Source organism: Gavia stellata, chromosome 28 (genome assembly GCF_030936135.1).
Source record: "Gavia stellata isolate bGavSte3 chromosome 28, bGavSte3.hap2, whole genome shotgun sequence".
Classification (NCBI taxonomy): domain Eukaryota; kingdom Metazoa; phylum Chordata; class Aves; order Gaviiformes; family Gaviidae; genus Gavia; species Gavia stellata.
In genome coordinates, this window is record NC_082621.1 from 3,135,177 (window position 1) to 3,152,887 (window position 17,711).

General features: G+C 44.5%; 1 protein-coding gene across 1 annotated transcript; it reads right to left on the minus strand.

Moving 5' to 3' along the window:
* Positions 1 to 12,586: 12,586 nt before the first annotated feature.
* On the minus strand, positions 12,587 to 17,277 carry SLC35B1 (solute carrier family 35 member B1). The gene is made up of 9 exons (XM_059830513.1): positions 17,153 to 17,277; positions 16,859 to 16,962; positions 16,522 to 16,652; positions 15,937 to 15,967; positions 15,568 to 15,725; positions 15,075 to 15,201; positions 14,331 to 14,437; positions 13,897 to 14,050; positions 12,587 to 13,541 (listed from the first exon to the last, which is right to left on the minus strand). The coding sequence occupies exons 1-9, from the start codon at positions 17,260 to 17,262 to the stop codon at positions 13,489 to 13,491; spliced, it is 975 nt and encodes a 324-aa protein (XP_059686496.1). The 5' UTR covers positions 17,263 to 17,277; the 3' UTR covers positions 12,587 to 13,488.
* Between the last annotated feature and the right edge of the window lie 434 nt (positions 17,278 to 17,711).

Below are 17,711 nucleotides of genomic sequence, written 5' to 3' on the forward strand. Positions count from 1 at the left end.
CGCCTCCCCAGCCCCCCCACTCATGACCACTGCGCATGCGCACATTCCCTCACACAGGACTCAACCACCCCCCCCCTCCCGCGCATGCGCCCTCTGCCGCCAGGCCAGCTTCCGCGCATGCGCTGGCGCCTCCGAACACGCCCTCGTCCCTCCGATGCGCATGCGCGCTCGGCGCCGCCCGCCTGCTCCGCCCCCCGGCGGCTCACATTCTGGCAGCGCGACGGAGCATGCGCTGTGTGCCTTGGGGTCCCCCCGAGTGTCACAGCTCACTATCTGGCAAGGAGCGACTCCTGTCGCAGTGCCATTTAAACAGCCGGCGGCGGAGGGGGACAGGCCCCTGCGGGTCTCTCACTTCCCAGGGCCGCCGCAGGAACAGAGGAGAGCTGCCCCACACACACCTCGCAGAGGCAAGCGGTGGAGGGACGACGACGCTACCTTCCCCCCGTCCCTGGGGAGGTTTCCGGTCCTCGCCCGAGTCCTTTAGCTTCTTTCCCCCGCACAGCCCTCCCACCTCACCTGAGAAGGACACCGCTGCCTGCTGTCCCCTTGCGGTCTCCTCATACTGCCCTAAACTGACACATCCGGGCTCCCCACAACACCCGCCTCTGGGCGACGCGCCACCGGGGCGGGGGCGGCGCACTGCGCGTGCGCGGGGAGGGGCGGGGCGCAAGGGAGGCGGGGGAAAAGGCGGGAAAGGCGTCGAGTGGGGTGGCGCGCGCCATCCCTCCTTTCCTCACGGCTCTGTGAGGAATTGGCTGCCTGAGGTAACGGCGCGCCGCTCGTCCCCCTTCTGCTTTGAGACCTCTTCTCCTGGTGTTGTGCGAGGGCTCTGCTTGGAGGTGTAGGGGTTTATTGTAAATCCCTTCACCCAAGGAGGAAATGTTAGGGGAGATAAGAGGGTGTGCGGGTTTTTTGCTGTTGTGGCATGGCCTGGTTTCACCTTTCCTCCCCGTTCCTTTGAGGGTTGGGCTTACTGTTGTATAGTGAAAATACAAACAGTTCTTCCCCCTCTCACTTCAGGCTGGGTTGTGGGTCACTTCAGTGCGTGGGTCACCAGTGCTTGTGAAGAATGGCTCCCCACACCGCGCACAATGAGAATTTCTCGCCAAGTTTGATGATGGTTGGTGAGGTTTTTTTTCAAGGCACAGCATTTATTTTAACTTTTGGAGAAAAGGATTATAAAGCAAACGTGCTTTATGTTTGTCATTTGGGGGACTAGATCAAGAGCTTAGAGGAGACTTTATAGACCTTCCAGTATCCACAAGGGGGTTATCAAGCAAACGGGCCAGGCATTTCATAGTGGTCCATGGCAGGACGATGAGAAACAAAAGTAAAACCGAGATTTAGACTGGCTAGAAGAAATTTTTTTCATCGTGACCATAGATGAGTATTTGGACAGGTTGCCCAGAGAGACTATTCAGTCTCTATTGGAGGTTTTCAAGGCCTGATTAAATAAACCCCTGAGCAACCTCGTCAGATCTCATAACCGACGCTGCTTTGAGCAGGTTGGACATCCTGAAGTCCCTTCCACCCAAATTATCCTGTGATCCTAAGATCTCTTTTATACATGGGTCTTCTCTTGTTCTAATTCGTAATGGTTTGCAACCAGAGGAAGCAAAATTTTCATTGTTAGTGGTCCTTAATTACATAAATGTTTGTAGAGAAGTTTATCCAGAGCTAGCCTTTCTTTCCTGCCAGTTTCAGTCTCATGTTACAGTGAATTAATACAATTAGACGCAAAGCACCCCAATAACCAAATTAGCCGTGTAGCACAATACATATCACAGCTACACTTGTTTAAACGAAAGATCCAAAGTCTTTTTATCTGATACCTCATTCTCTCAGATGAAAAATGCTGCTTCTCATAGCACAACTGGTCCTGTACACTAGGCTGCCACATTTGTCCACTACTGACTCAGAGAATATTGCCTGTTTTATTGCTAACATTTTCTGCAGCGTCCTGGGTTTTCTTGGCAAGTATCTCATCCAAGTCATGACCAATTCTTGGACCATGCTTCATTCCTTCATTTCACAAACTGCTGCCCGTGGTGACAAAACAGCAGGTAATGCTGCATTGTAATGAAGAAATGCTGTAAAACTGTCTCTTGGAAAATACAGAATTGGTACTAGCATTCCTGTTCTGGCTACACATTTCTCCTAGAAACTTATTTTCATACCCTATCCATTATCCTGGATTTTATATTCCCAAAATAAACTGTGGATTTTTACTGATGTATTTATTCTCTTATAGGTGAAGTACAAAAGGAAATTACAGCACCAGTTTTAGGGAAAACAAAGAGATTCCCTTCTTCCCTCCTGCATTAGAGCGCTTACGCTGTGGACTCTTGATACAAGGGGTTTCTAGATAGAACAAACAAAAATGTCTCCTTTAATTCAACGCTGGCCATGTGTCACTTAGCAGTAGGAAGGTCAACCTCTTTTGCAGTTTATGATATTCTCCTGATCAAAATTCTCTTGTTCTCAGGAAGTGGAAAATTAAATTGGGTATCTGTGAAAATGAAGATCGAGTTTCACTTCTCCTCCCTATGAAAAAGTTATTTAGGGTCAATTCTGCCCTCCTTGGTGGTTGATAGAAGTGAAATACTGTCACTTACTCTTCACAAACCCTACCTTATGTCTTTAATACAATCCTGTAATAAAATGACTGTACAATTCCTAGGTGCAGGTACTGCTTGAACCTTGAAAACTTGCATGGGGATATGCTGATGCGTGCATGTTTTGACACTAGTGTGCATGTGAGAGTAGCAAATTCTCAAATGCATTCACTTGGGGTAGAATGCTCAGTATCATCTGAATGATACAAGACAGGTTGTTTTTTCTGCATGAAAAGAACCAGTAAATGCTACTGTACATACAGGTTTGGAGGTGTTACTTTTATGTATATGTAAGTTCAATTTTTATGTGAAGCTGATTAAACTGATGTCCGTGAAAGAGTTGCGTGCAAGAATTTTAAATAGCTCCTGCTTTTTAATATTCACTTCCTCTTTGGTTTTAATTATTTTGTTCCTACATTTTCCCTTTCAATTTACTAAAAATCTAGAAATGTAATTAGAGAGAGGCTGAACTCAGAGAAAGCTGCCAGCATTTCTACATCATGATTAAATATATCAGCCATCCCTTTAGTGAGAGACTGAAAAACAGGATTCTCGTAATTATCTCCCTGTTATCCAGGAAAGAATCTGCAACACGTACAGATACAGAGTTATTGAAAATGCAGCACTAATTAAAATCTCATATAGGCTCCTGATGATCGGGAGAGTATGAAAACACAGTTATTTAATTATTTCCTGTATTTGCTATCTTTGTTACAAAAACAAACAAAAACCATCTCTAATCACTGGGGAGACTTAATGAGGCTTTTATATATGCAACAGTCACACAAACATTGCAAGTTACTTTATTTACCTCTGCTTATACCAGTGAGACATCTATATAACTCATTTTCCATATGTAATGCAAAAGGAATGCTGTGGTACATTCACAAAGAGTAAGGGAATCATTGCTCGGTTTAGGATATGGGTGCTGTCTTAAATTTAAGACATAAAAAGAATCTTGATATTATAGGCTTTTATGGTTTCATTGTGAAATAGTAATATTTGTGTCATAGCCAATTAAAAATCTAGTATCTAATAGGTTATCCTTCCAGTCTGACTTCTGCTAGGGTATGTCCATCCTCTTGAAAATGTCACGCTCTCACCTAGCCCAGGACAAAGCCTACATTATTATTTATCTTGTCAAGGGAGTCTAAGCTCTGGCACTAGCAGAGCACACTAGAGGACAGTAAGTGCTGATATGGTTTGTGATGAAAGGAAAACCTTCTGAGATACTGGCTTCTTTGAACCATATAAGTCTGGGGATCCTCCAGGGAAAAGAAACTGGTGAGCTTTTTCTTTTGCAACCCTTTTCCTCAAAATTTATTTTACAACAGAATAGCAAGTACTGAGCGAGATAGAGTCCAGTACCCCCACTTTTCCTTCACTATAAATTAACTAATCTTCAGTGTTGCATGGAATAGGAGAGTAAGTTGAGTATTACCCACCTTTTAAAACTTTAAAAAATGTAGAGAAGTTAAGTAGCTTATTTAAAAAAATTATTAAAAAGTATATATTTTTTCATTTTTTTAAAAAAGGACAAAATTGGAAAACTGGTTGCTTCCACTTTCAAAGCAGAAATCCAGAAGAGTATAGGAATTAGGTGGGTGTTTTAGACATCCCAATTCAAAACTATGACTGAAACCAATTCTTTTTCAACAGATGTATAAAATTACAGGTACCTAAATTTTTCAGGTACTGCCCTTTCTGACCTGAAAGTTCACTTAAGTGTTGCCAGTTTCTGGTTATGCACGTGCTCAAACCCATCACTGTCTGAGCACTTAAGCAATTTGCTCCTTACTTTTATTACATTTGGATCCAGTAGCACCTATGTCCCTTGGAGCATGAAAGGATAAATTTGCTCTAGCACAGCCACCACATATATAGAGCGTTAAATTCAGTACAAAACATGATAACCATCAGCACTTCTATGAGAAAGTGCCTGCTGGTAGTGGTGGGATAGTCTCCTTTTTCACATACAAACCATTCTCAGGTCTGAGTTTACTGCTATGCATATTTCTTGTCAGAATTTGCTTTCCTGACTTCAAAATACTGTAAGATAACTTTACTAAGTCATTATTGCTGTGATTAAAAACTACTTTTATTTGTGAGAAAACAAACATTGTTTAAAAAATCTTGACCTCCTTTGAAAAAACTCAGACTTGGAGATTTTAATTGCAGGGAATCTGTTCATAGTGCTATTTTTACATGTATTGGAAAAGTATCAAAGCTAATTTTTTAGAAGAGGAAATTATACATTAAAATGCACTATTGTGAGAAAGTGACTCCCTAACGTCTTTGAGTTGGTGCTTTGTCTCTCGTTAGAAGCATCTCCTGCCTTCCCTGATGAGCCTGCTCTTGTTTTCAGTGCTGGTTTGCTTTAAGATGCTTTTGATCCTGTATTCATTAAAACCTGATCCTGCTGCTTCCCACCAGCCCTAATGGTCTGTGAAATTATTTTCCTTTCTCCAAGACACTGTTAACTCTGCAGAGTAGAGGAGCTCAGAACATTGTCAAAAATCCTCCAATTTATTCAAACCAGCTTTTCTCCACAAACAAGGATTAATCTTCAATGTTACCACAGCAATCTTCCTTAGTGGAGAAGTGGGAACGGACTGCAACGGAGTCTAAAGGTTTTTATCACTGCTGTTTTCCCCTTCTACAGGTACGGAGAGAGAATTGGACCAAAGACTTGAAAATGAAGGATAAGAGTCATTCTGTATAACAGAGCATAAAAGTATGAATGAGCATACAGGGCTCAAACTTCCAAAGAGGAAGTAAATCCAGTAAGAAAAAAGTAGGGAACAATGAAGCGAAGTGATGTAGTAAAGGAAAAATGTAAAACTGCATTTGCGGTCTGGACCTTGCAGGGAATAACAACAGTTAAGGAAAAGGCAGGATTTTTAAGGTGTCCACAAACTAAGAATTCTTCAATGACTCAGCCTCAGGATTTGTAACTAGAGGACAGTTTGGTCTTGTTCTATTTTTTTAATGCTGGTGGAAGAGAGGAGAGCTCTTTAAATTTGTGCTTTCAACACAGTGATAAAGATTAGTATTAGCTGTCAATATGTACTTTATTGCACAAATTCTAACAAGCATTGTGACTTAAATATTGCTATTCTAGAACATTCTTACAGAACAGAACAGCTTTGTGTGGAGCTAATCGGTTCTTTGGTTTTGCCTTCTCATTAGCCATGTCCTGCAATGACTATTACGGCATTAAGTTACTGCAACCAAAATGGCAGTAATGAGTATTTGGGTGTTTCATCTGAAATTAAATATGCATTCAGTTATTGCATAGAAAATTGTTTTCTAGAACAGCGATTTCAAAACCAAGCATTCAGAAGCCACAAAGACCAACCAAAAGTAAGGTTGTCCATGCAATATTTTGGTCCTTTTGTAGATCTCTGCATGCTGTAGTCTTTAATTGCATGATCACATTATCTTTAACCTGATTTCCAAAGGAGACAAAGCTTATGTTGTTTGATGTTCCTATCTTCCTACCCCATCCCTCAGTAACTTCTAATTCAGCAGTGTTTTCCAACCAAATTCAAAAAAAGAAGTAGGGGCCTCAAAGATCATTGCATTCTACCATATTCCATCAAAGTAGGGTCTGGATAGAGAAAAGGGACCTCCCCAAGCACCCTAAGGCATTACGCTGCAGTTTAATAAACACTAGTGCATCTGCAGGGGGGAGAAACTCCACGAATATGCTAACTCTGGAGAAAGCTTAAATGGGAGCCACAATCAACCACCAATCTCAAATCTGTAGGAAACTACGGGCTGCTAATTCCAGCATTTACAGGACTTTTTTTTTCACTGGACTGTGCTATCCCTTTCTGTGACTAGGCAAGTTTATAGATAATGGAATGAAACGCATCCTGTATGGGTTCCCAAGCTTTATGTAACTCACACTTCCTAAAATATTTACTGACAGCAAAAATAATTAATTTCTTCCTGGGCATTTCCTAAATTATCAGGTAATGGTGTCTTGTTGCTTAAAAATATTGATGAAGCTATCTTAATCAGTACCCCTGTAATTTTAAGTGATTATCATGCAATATAGACAGAGGGGAAAAAAACACATCTTAGAATTTATCAAACCAGAGAAAATAAAGCTTATGTCAAAACTATGCACTAATATAAAGCGCCAAACTTGATACATCTCAGGCCTCGTTATTCAGAGAATTTGGTAATTCAGATGTGCTTTGTGTGTTCTGATCAGTTTTACATCTCTCCAGGTGTGGCTGTGAACACTGCCTTTTGCAGATCTACCCCAGCCGTTCATATGAAAAGAAAAAAACTTACTAATCATAGAAACACTTTAGATTATGGGATTGCCACACAGGTCCTAAGGCAGGGGCAGAATCTGCTAATCCAAATTGGTGTTCTGTTTCTTAATCCTGAGAGCAGGATTTTGTTTTTCTTGCCACATTCACTGTAAAACTAATTAACAAATTATAGCCCATCACGTTCACTGAATGAGATCTCTCAAGACCTTGGGAGAATAAACTAAATCAGAGCAGGCTGCAAATTTGTCTTGAAAGTACTCAGCTCCTCAAAGCTGATAAGGAATGAGAGAGGCAGCCTTTGCCTGGAAAGCAGTCTGCATTGTTCAGAGAAGTGACTTTTAGTTAGCTAGTGAATGTCAGGCAATCATGCTGCCAGAGGACACAAACTCAACTGTCTACTTTTGCCACTACCACAGAAACTGGAGACAATGATCCCTACTGTTTGAGTGTACTTGAGAGGGTTGAGATTTTTATTGCCTTGTAATGTTTAATTTTAGGTGGGAAATAGTCCTTTGGAGGACAGTTTTCTGCTGTCAATGGAAGAGACCATTACAGATGAGCCTAGTATGCCCTCTATTCACGTTCCAGGGCCACTGCAAGATTCCTTAGTGTTGCCTTTATAATAGCCAGTGTTTCAAGGGGAAATCACAACAACATTGATTCACAAGTGTGGGGTGCTAGTCCCACCTGCAGAAAAGCAAATCACTATGTACAAGGCCAATTATGGAAATCCTTCCTTGCTGTCCTCAAAATTATGTATAGCTTTTAAAATATATCACTTCATTCCCATTTTCAAGTTTCAATCAAGCAAAAGACTTAATCAGTTTTCGTTCCAAGTGATGGAAGGTTTCCATGACTGACCTGGCTGGATTTTAACTTTTATGGATTCTTCAGCATCTGGTCTGTGCTAATTGAACTGCTGGTGGGAATGCCTCATGCTGCACATTTGTGCTGCTCTTGGAGTAACTGAAGACCCAGTAAAGGACCTGAACCTACTTCCAGGAAAAACCACACCACCATCCCTGACTCTGGCAGTCTTTTTTTTTTTTTTTTTGCATTCTCCTACCAAAACACCTCTACTGAACGAGTCAGTATTTCAGCAAGTACTGTGTACGAAAACCATGCTGTCTTCTGAACGTTTTGGGTTTGGGTTTTTTTTTTTTTTCTTTAAAACAGGTTAATTGCTCATAAAAACTTCGGAAATAGGCTGTGAGCTTACCAAAGTAACTGAACAGTGATGATGAAGAAGGTATTAAAAGCGTTCAGGATCCTACGTGTCCATAAATATGCAAAAAGAATGAAAATGACATTGCAAGCACTGCAGAAAAGCATAGCAAGAGAAAGCAAAAAATGGTCATACGGCTTTTTTCCCAATTTAATTCTGAAGCCTTAAATGCACTTTTCATCTCAATTTTTTCCTTAAAATATTTAAAACCTTAAATACCTCATTCCAGTGTGACATCCAGCTGTCTCAGTTTAAGTCTGAGGCAATTACTGTTTTTTCTTGTTCTCTAGATGCATCCCTGGCTAACTGTTCCTGAAATTCTATTAGTTGTGAACTGTAAATCTAAGTGTGAAACTGTTTGTTATAAGAGTATGTATTTCAAAGGCATATCCCATCCCTATCACCCTTACGAAATTCCTGCTACTACTAGTCAGCATAAACTTACTACATGCTAAAGTGGGACTCTAAAGCTAGCACGTATTTTCCCCGACGGATGCTATTTTGATTCTCATGTCCTTTTCAGTCCGTGAAATCTGACAGAAATTCCCATATCCTTTGCAAGAGTGTGTGGAATCCTGCAGGATAACTGAGTAGCACAGCGTAAATCCCAGTTGTTCTTGAAGAATTAGCATTGGTTTTTTTAAGTGGTATCTTCAAGATTGGCAATTCATTAATTTCAAAGCAGTAATGATAACCTCCTTATCCCTTAAACTATTGTCATTTGAGCACCAGTCTTTAATATCCTGTGACCAGAAAATTATCAGTGTTAAACAATTATACCTGCCTCTACAAAATATATGCACGTACAGTATCATCTACCTTATTCTACGTGCTCTCGAAACATTTGGGATTTTTAAACATCTGCTGATGAGCTGCAGAAGGAGCTTGTAAAAACAAGGAAGATGAAAGGAAAAGGAACGCAGCTGCTAAGTTTTCCCCCCTGCAGATGCCACGTCTCAGTTAGCTATGAAATAAAACTTCACCTTGCTTAGTTGACACATCAACGAGTTCCTCCTGGAGGGACAACAGGCACAAACACTGCAGCAATGTAATCTGCTGTTTATTCTCAGACCACCAAGAACCGACAAGGTTCCTAGGAGAATTCTGGCAGAAACATTTTCAAAAACATCGACTGTGATGCCAATGGCTGCTTGCTGTGCAGGAAGCCAGCTGTTTGCGTTACGTGAGGACGAGAGGACATGGAGGTGTGCACATACTTAATTATGCTCCTGCTATTTGTAACGAAGGCCATTCTGCAGAAGAGAAGGTGATTGTCTTAAAGCTTCTAACGACTTAGCTTCAATGTATTCTCTGCTAATGGTCAAAAAGAATTAAGCAGACTAAAAATGGAGGAAGACCTTGATTTCCACATTATGTTTTTACTGTAAGCACAAAGACTCTAGAAGTACAGTTATATTGCTAGTTAAAGTGGAACTGCTTTTTTGTTGTTTTTCTCCTTGCATTTCTTGAAAATGATTGAAAGAAGAGTTCCCCCTGCTGGTAACTGGCTGAGCCATGAATGGACTCGGGGTTGGGACTCTGGAGCCAACAAAAAGTAGAAGAGGGGAAGATGGAATTTCTTCATAACTTCTCAGTCTGACCTTCATGTTCTGCACTTGCAGGGCTTTGTCTAAGGCACTTAACAAACTAATCTCCTCCGCAACTGATTTCCCTTCCTCTTCTACGCAGAGAAAGACCAGTCACATCCGCTAAGGAAGGAGCAAACCACAAGCATTCCCTTTAGTAACTCCTTGGCAAGCCAGCTCAAACTCAAAACATTACACAGTGGGTATTCAAAGCACCTACCATCTTGGCTGCGAAGGGTGATGTTTTACACTTCACAAAAACTTTTCATTTTGGAAAATATGTCATTACACAAAACTATTGCTTGCTTACAGCTGGGGAAAGACAGACAGATCAAGCACACAGGACTAAAAAGAACAAGGTAGTCTTTTTTATTTAACTAGGTTTGTACCCTTCTAATAAACTGGAGAATGTCTAAAAAAAGCAGAGACAAACCGAGTCATAGCAGAACTGGCAAAGCCCAGATTGTTGGTAGAGAACCTGGGCACTGTGCTTTAATTCTTTGAAACCTCTAAGCTGCTTATAGGTGCCCATGCTACCACAGAACGCTTCCTTCTTTGAATAAGCAAAATATAACTTGCCAGCAGTAGTTAAAGATTCCCTTGCACAGCCATACCCTAGATGTTACGCAGTATCTAGATAAACTACAGTAAGTTCTGTCAACACTTGGTACATTACTAATCTCTTTCTTGAGGACAGAAAGCCTTTCCTGATACTTCAACCAGGAATTCAAGCATTGCCTCTAAAGACACTTGCATTGTTTATAAAAAAAGAACAAAGCCAAAAAAATATTAAACATAATTACGCCTCTGCAAAAGGTGCCTCGAAAAGGAGCTACCATTTCTAATAGGAAAAAGTAACACGAAGGGTGAAAACTTTATTGGGTCCTAACCCAGTTCCTTTGGAGTTTACCCGTCTTTAAATAAAGAGACAGCTGAACCCAAGCAGGAACATACACCAAAAGCCACCAGGCAGGCTTCTGAAAATGTGGTAACGTCTGTCACTGGGGAGAGGTATTACAGCAATCCTCCTGGCAGCTCAAAGTGGGGGACTTGTTTTGAGGCAGCGTTGTTAAAACTGTCCAAGAAGAAAAGCCAGTGCTGATTTGAAAATAGCTTCTTGAATTGCTTTTGTAGCCTCCTCTGGGATCTCGCAGTACGTGAGGTCTAGAGAGAAGACAGCAAGCTGTCCAAGGAAATCCAAAGGATTCACACTCAAGGTAAGTACAAGAGCTGCCTTTGTTTTAAGAAATTCTTATGGAGGTGCAGCAAGAACCAAGCTGGAACAATACCAGGAATAGGCTTTAGAGCTAAAGTGGGTCAAGGGAGCCTGAAGCAATCAGGAGAGAGAAAATCTCCTTTATTTTCTTTCTTCTTGGCAGACTGATCTTTAAATCTGTGCTCTGAATACAGACAAGTTGAAGATATTGGTAAAGACAGATCTTGGCTTAGAAAATAGACCCTAGGAAGCTCCCAGCTTCATTCTTTCTGCTGGTCGTCCAGGCTGCTGCAGCGTGGGGAAGGGGACTGACCTGTGGCTTTCAGCAAGAGTTCCCTTGAAACTATGGTGGCTTCTTTTCAATGGTTAAGGAAAAAATTAACAATGAAGTCTTTGTTTCATTTTTAAGACACTGTGTCTCCTAGAGCTACACCGAGACTCGGGGCGAAAGGGGGAAGAGTTCAGGAAAAGCAGTCTTCCTAGCGTATACACAGAAGAGGTGATTTGGCTTGAAGTGCTGTAAATGAAAAGGAGATTGCCAATAATAGACTGACAGCACAGTGGAGAAAGGCTGCTGCCATCTCACTCCCTCAATGCCTGATCATATACTTTCTCAAGAGCTTTAGTCAGTATAGAATTATTGCTAATAAGCAATTCGGCTTCTGTGGAATCAAAATAAGACTGATTTCCCTTTGATGTGTAGCCCACGCTCTAGAATAGAGTAGTGGTTTATAACAGCAATGACTCAAATGTTCCTAACAGGTGACATGTTTGAACAGAAATTCCAAGATTATCACGAGGAAGTGGATGGTTGAGGGAGTAAGTGAATTATAATGCATTTTTCAGGTGTTTGTATTTGCACAGTGATGGGGAGCTGGGTCTATTCCTACATAAGATTACTAATTTAATAGAAGGGAAAACAAGTCTGCAAAACTAACAGAATTGAGAGCTCACCTAGAATCTTTTTGCTGCTGTTGGGTGCTGAGTTTGAGGATTGGTTAAATTTAAGAGAGTGCTAAGAGAGAGAGGAGCGCAAGTCCTATCAACACAGAGAAAAGATAGCTTTATGATTAACGCACGCAGAAGATAATTGATTCTTATCTCTGCCACAGTGTTCATGAACACATCATGCAATTTCTCTGCTCCCTTTTATAAAATGGAAATAGTATTCATTACCTTAGAGATACTGGGAAGCATAACTGTCTTCAGGGAAGCCAGAATCTCCGTACGGTAGCAGATGCCAGCACATGGTGTTCATCAGGCAGTATTCATGGAGGTAAGTCAAAGAAGCTTTTACTTCAGGATTCTCTACTACTGGGAACATGTTTGTTTGCTACTTATCACTTGACCTTTAAGACAATGTAAGTTAGCAAAGAGGTGAAGGTGACAGACTTTCATAGCCTTGGCTTTAATTTTGCAAGAAATGTGTTGTTTGAGTAAAACTACAGGATGGTAAGACAGATTAAATGAAAACCAAATTGGAGGCCAAAAAAGTTGTAAGAAACACTGGAGGAGTGGGGGAAGCAGGGGATGGAGAGAGAGAGAGACTTACAACAGCCGCTCAGGAAAGAGCTCAAGATCCCATCTGGAGGGGCAAAAGGCCAAAGCCACAGAACAGATGGAGACCAAGTGACAGCTGGTAGAAACATGCTTTCATGTGTAAAGTTTGCTCTTTGGAGAATTTTGCTCTCCAATTCTGAAGGCATCATTATGACAATAACTCCTCCCCATACAACACTGGGGAGCTAGCCTGTGCTCAGGAGCGGGCGTTGGAAAGCTCACCGTGATGGTGGTTAATTAACAAGGGCCCTTTCAACATTTAGAAGCTGTTGTCACACAACCCTGGCAAGGTTTTAGCAGCAGAGGGTCCTGTTCCTTCATCAGCAGGGGGGATGAAAAGAATTAATTTGGGCCCCACTGGTTAAACAGGTTTCCTGTAAACTTTTACATATGGCAAGAGTTGCTTCCGTTTTAGAAGGGCTCGTATGAAGGACAGAATGCATCTCAATGTTTACTCATATTATCTTAATGGAAGAGCATCCAACTGGCTGCTCCATCAACTCAGTTATGGAAAAATCATATCATCAATCAGAAGAGGGGCTTGTCTTCAACACAGGCCTTTAATCCAGGGATCTTTCCAGGCCACACCAAAGAACTAACATAATTCTAAGACTAGCCCTCTCCTTGGAGAGAGTGTGCTGTTTCTCCCCAAGATCAGCCAACGATACTGAAATTAAAGTTCTGGAAAAGTGGCCATTGTCACTTTTTCTTTAATAAAGATACGAAGATTTTTTTCCTGTTAAGGCAAGAATTTCATCCTGCTGCTAGGATCTAGTAATGCAGGTTTGATTACAGAAAAAAAAAAAAAAGCTTAATTACAATTAAAACTAAAGTATTACACTTTTAAGACAATTTAGAATTAAAAAACTAAAACAAAAAAAATCCAAACACTCCCCTTCTGATTACCTATCCTGAGTCCAGTTTCATAACAGATTTTGAGGTACAAGACAATAAATTAAAAGTTCATTCCAACTGCAGACATCAATCAACCATTTCCTCAATGTGATGTTTTCTTTACTCCCTTTCCAAATTTGGCATCAAGTCCAAGGCCTGCAAAGACATAAAATAATCCATGTGCACAGAAAATTGCTTCACATTTTTCAAACAAACATAACACAAGGAATGTCGTGAAAAATCAGCTTAGCAGCACCAACTTACTAATGGTCACTCAGAGGCAGTGACTCACCCAGTGTGGGGGGTGAAAAGAGACCAAATAAGATCTGCTAGAAGTCATGTTCCTCTTTTCCTGCACTGGTGAGGCTACTAACACACTCTTCCATCGAGAGTCTTCTAATACGATTAGGTTTTTTTGACCGGCATCTTCTGTTAGCTCTCCCCTCGCTATACATCATCTCTATTTAAGTTAACAGCGGAAAGACCTCAGGTGTTTGCTTCCCAGACTTACCCAAGAACACCAGGACTGTCCCCACCCACTGCATTGTACTGATGGGATTGGCAAATAGAATGACGGACGCTAAAATGGTGAAGAACTTGCGGGTTGTGGTGATGATGGAACAAGTCAGAGGTCCGAAGTATACCACAGTCATGAAAATAAAACTCTGTAAAAAACCAAAAGGATGCCTTTTGTCACTCTGACTGGTAAAAGAACAACACGGATCATACTTTCAGATGAAAAGCCATTGAGCCAGAGCCGAAAGAATCTTATTTCAAATCCTGATTATTTGCATAAAAACTTAAACCAGTTTTACTCTGAAGGTAGCCTGTACAGAAAGCGAGCAGCAACCAAAGCAACGGAAAGTGAAGCAGCCTTACTTTGCTGTCTCCCAGCTGGGCAAACGCATCCCCATGAAGACTGCGGAACAAGGGAGGTGTATTTACCTGACCCAGCGCACTTGTCAGGCCAAACAGTAAGATATTGTAAATGATGCTGGGGTAGCGTTCCGTAAAACTCAAGAACTCCCAGAGCTCGCCGGTGAACAGTATCCCTGGAAGAAGGATCAAGACGAGAAGCATGAATTACGAGCCCAGAGGCAGCCTGAGCAGCCACTGCCTATGTAGTATAATTTTGGTTTACACTCGTAACCCAACAGGTGCTACTAAAAGCAAAGACTAAATTCCACCCAGTGGAAAACAAAGAGAACAGGAGAAAAAGTGATCACCTTCCTAGTTAATTAATGAAAGAAGCAATCATTAACTGCAGATCCAATTCTGACAAAACAGTCCCTAGCAATTAATTAGAAGCGCTACTCCCTAATTGGAGCGGAAAGCTACATGGATACGGTTTGCTTCTCTGCCGGCACAAGAGAGCCCTCGGGTAGAAACCCAGGCAGTTATGGCCGGAGCGCAGAGCCAGCCTGCGGGGAGGCCTTCTCAGGCGTGAAGGAGCGTTGGGCAGCTGCACTCTGCATGAAGTGGTGTCCTCTAGTGGGTATGAGGAGAGCTACACTGAACAACCCCGACTTTTCATAGACAAACAAACAAAAAAACCCCCAAAACAAAACAGTTATTTGCAAATAGTGCTCTAGGCCCATTTTTGGAGCAGGACACAATGGCTCTTCCCCCGGGGTGTCCCCGGGCAGTCTCTGGGCGTGGTGGCTGTGGTTTTTGCAGGGTGTTCCTTACCAGCCCCCAGGAACAAGGTGGACCATAGATTAACGTTCAGCATCATGTGATTGGAACCCGTTTGGTAGTGAGCTCTCATGTGGTCCTGAGATACACCCGTCAGCCCATCCAAGGTCAGTGACAGCAGCTGAGAAAAGAAGAGACAGAGATAAGAGAAAGCACAGAAGACCAACGTTCTTTATGTCTTCTCTATGGGGAAAATCTTGAGCATTTTCCCCCCTTTTTTTACATCCCAATCACCTACTCAATAGCAATTATGTGGCCTCAGAACATATGCTAAGAGCGACGCGCACGTCCTCGTGCACTGATCTCATACCACAGCTTAAGAGTGCACCACCCAAACCCCGCCGAAGGGGTTCCGCACTCCTGCAGAAGCATTTCCACGCCGGCTTTAGGCTACGCTTGAGGTACAAAGGACACGGCCTTATCTGTGTTGTAACTGCTTGTTCCTCCTCAGCCCTGCCGGGGTTATTTGTGCGTTGGCAGTACTCACCAGAAGGAGTTCTCCATAGCCAAAGACGTGGTCATCGCTCCCAGCCCCCTTTTTAGGTTTGTACAGAAACAGGGCCACGCCTGCGACTATCAAGAGGACGCAGAGATACTTGGCCGGGGGATACTTCTTCCGCAGCAAAGTCACTCCTAAAAGCATGACTGTAAAAAAGCAACATCACAAACCGCTCCCAAAACCCTCTCCTGGGGTTTTAACTTGACCCAACAGAACAACGCACAGATAAAACACCGCTTGCGCTTCCTGTGGCAGAGCAGATGGAGGGGGAGAGGCGCTGTTTTGACAGCTGAGGTCCTCCTTGAGGGCACGAGAAATCCACATAAATATACAAGAAGAAATGTGAAATTTGCGTACCTGGAATGGGCTTACAGGATTTGCCTAGGACCTGTAAAAGAAAGACTTGTATTAACTATCCGCATACCGTCACCTGCCTACAACGAGAGAGATCACGGCAATACAAGGGTGACCGTATGGGATCAGACCACCCCGGTACGCCCCTCCAATAAAACATACCAGATACGTCAAAAAAAGAAGTCAAAAATCCCCATCACAGGGCAACTGCTAAATTAACCGTGAAGGTTCCAGAAATCGTCTCAAGCCCTCCAACATCAGCACCAACTCCCAATTAGCAAATTCCCATCATTTCTAGGGATTGCTATTCCCTTTCTGGAACAGTCTGAGCTCATTTGGCCCCTCTCTACACACCCAGCATTGCCTGAAACACAATGATACAGCCCCACAAAAGCAGTTACACACAAATGAGTGTTAAAATCACAGTTTCTCTCCATGTCATTTCACCAGCTGGTTCTCCCACAGCATTCGCTGCCTCGGCGCAGTGTCCGTTTCTTGGGGTACCCCGAGCACTGGGGGGTAACAGAGTGCTAAGTTGTACATTAAAGCTGCCTCCCCTCGCCCCCCGCGACGCCTGCCCCGCTCCACCTGAGTCGGGTAGCTGACGAACTGCAGAGCCGAGTTGCTGGAAACCATCGCGCCCAGATAGGAGAGCGAGCAGGCGGCGTACAGCCAGCTCCGCGTGCGATCCGCTTTGACGGCATCGAAAAAATGGATGACTGGAAGGAAAACGAAGAAGACGAAAGTCAGGAGAGCTGCCAACAGCCGCCGCCGCCACGAAGCGCTTTGAGAGCGTCGCCAGAGACGCGGAGGGACAATCGACGCCGATGCTCGGCAGCAACCGTCCCCTCGACGGGTGACAAACCCCGACTGGCGACTCGCAGCCGAGCTCCGCGAGCAGCGGGGCGGCCCGGACCCGACTTACGGAGCTTGGCGAAGGCGGCGTTGATCACGCACTGGATGAACACCAGGGTCAGGGCGTACTTGAACTTCTCCTGCTTGGCGCCTTCCCCGTACCGTCCCCGCGTGCTGCAAGAGCGGGACACGGTGAGACAGCGGCGGGGCCCGCCCCGGAGCAGCCTCCCCGGGACACGGTGAGACAGCGGGCGGGACCCAGCCCGGGGAAGGCTCCCCCGGGCCGCGACCGCACCGGGGCCCGCAGTCAGGGCGGCCGCCCTCGGGGCTCCCCCCGCCCCGGCCCCCCCGGGGCGGCGCTCACATGCTCTCCTGCAGGATGCCGTAGTAGAAGTAGCAGGCGAAGACGCCCAGGAAGCAGACGGGCAGGCGGAGGCGCTCGGGCAGCGCGGCGCCGTTCGCGCTCGCTCCCATGGCGGCGGCGGCGCGGCCGCTCAGCGCCGGGGCCACGTCCAGCACCACATCCCGCAGCGCGGCCGGCGGCGGAGCGGGCTGCCTCATACGCCCGGCCTGCGCCCGCCCGCCGACCAGGGCCCCTCCCGGCCTGGACGCGCCCGTCCGCCGCGCTGCCGGGCCCGCCGTGAGGTGGAGGCGGGCGGGCAGCGCGGGGGACCAGGCGGAGCCTTGCCGGGAGGGGCGCGCCGAGAGCCTCCGGGACCGCTCCGGGGCCGCGCCGGCCGCGGCGCGGCGGCACTCACGGCCGCGGGGCGCCCCTCGGGGCAGGCAGCGCCCGGGGCAGCCCCGGACTGGGGACCTTCGCTGTGCGCGGCCCTTGCGGTTACGCAACCCGATGTGGAACGCGGGGATTGGCTGCACCACCGGGGCCGGCGCTAACGGGCGGTACCTGGTTGGCGTTCGCGCCG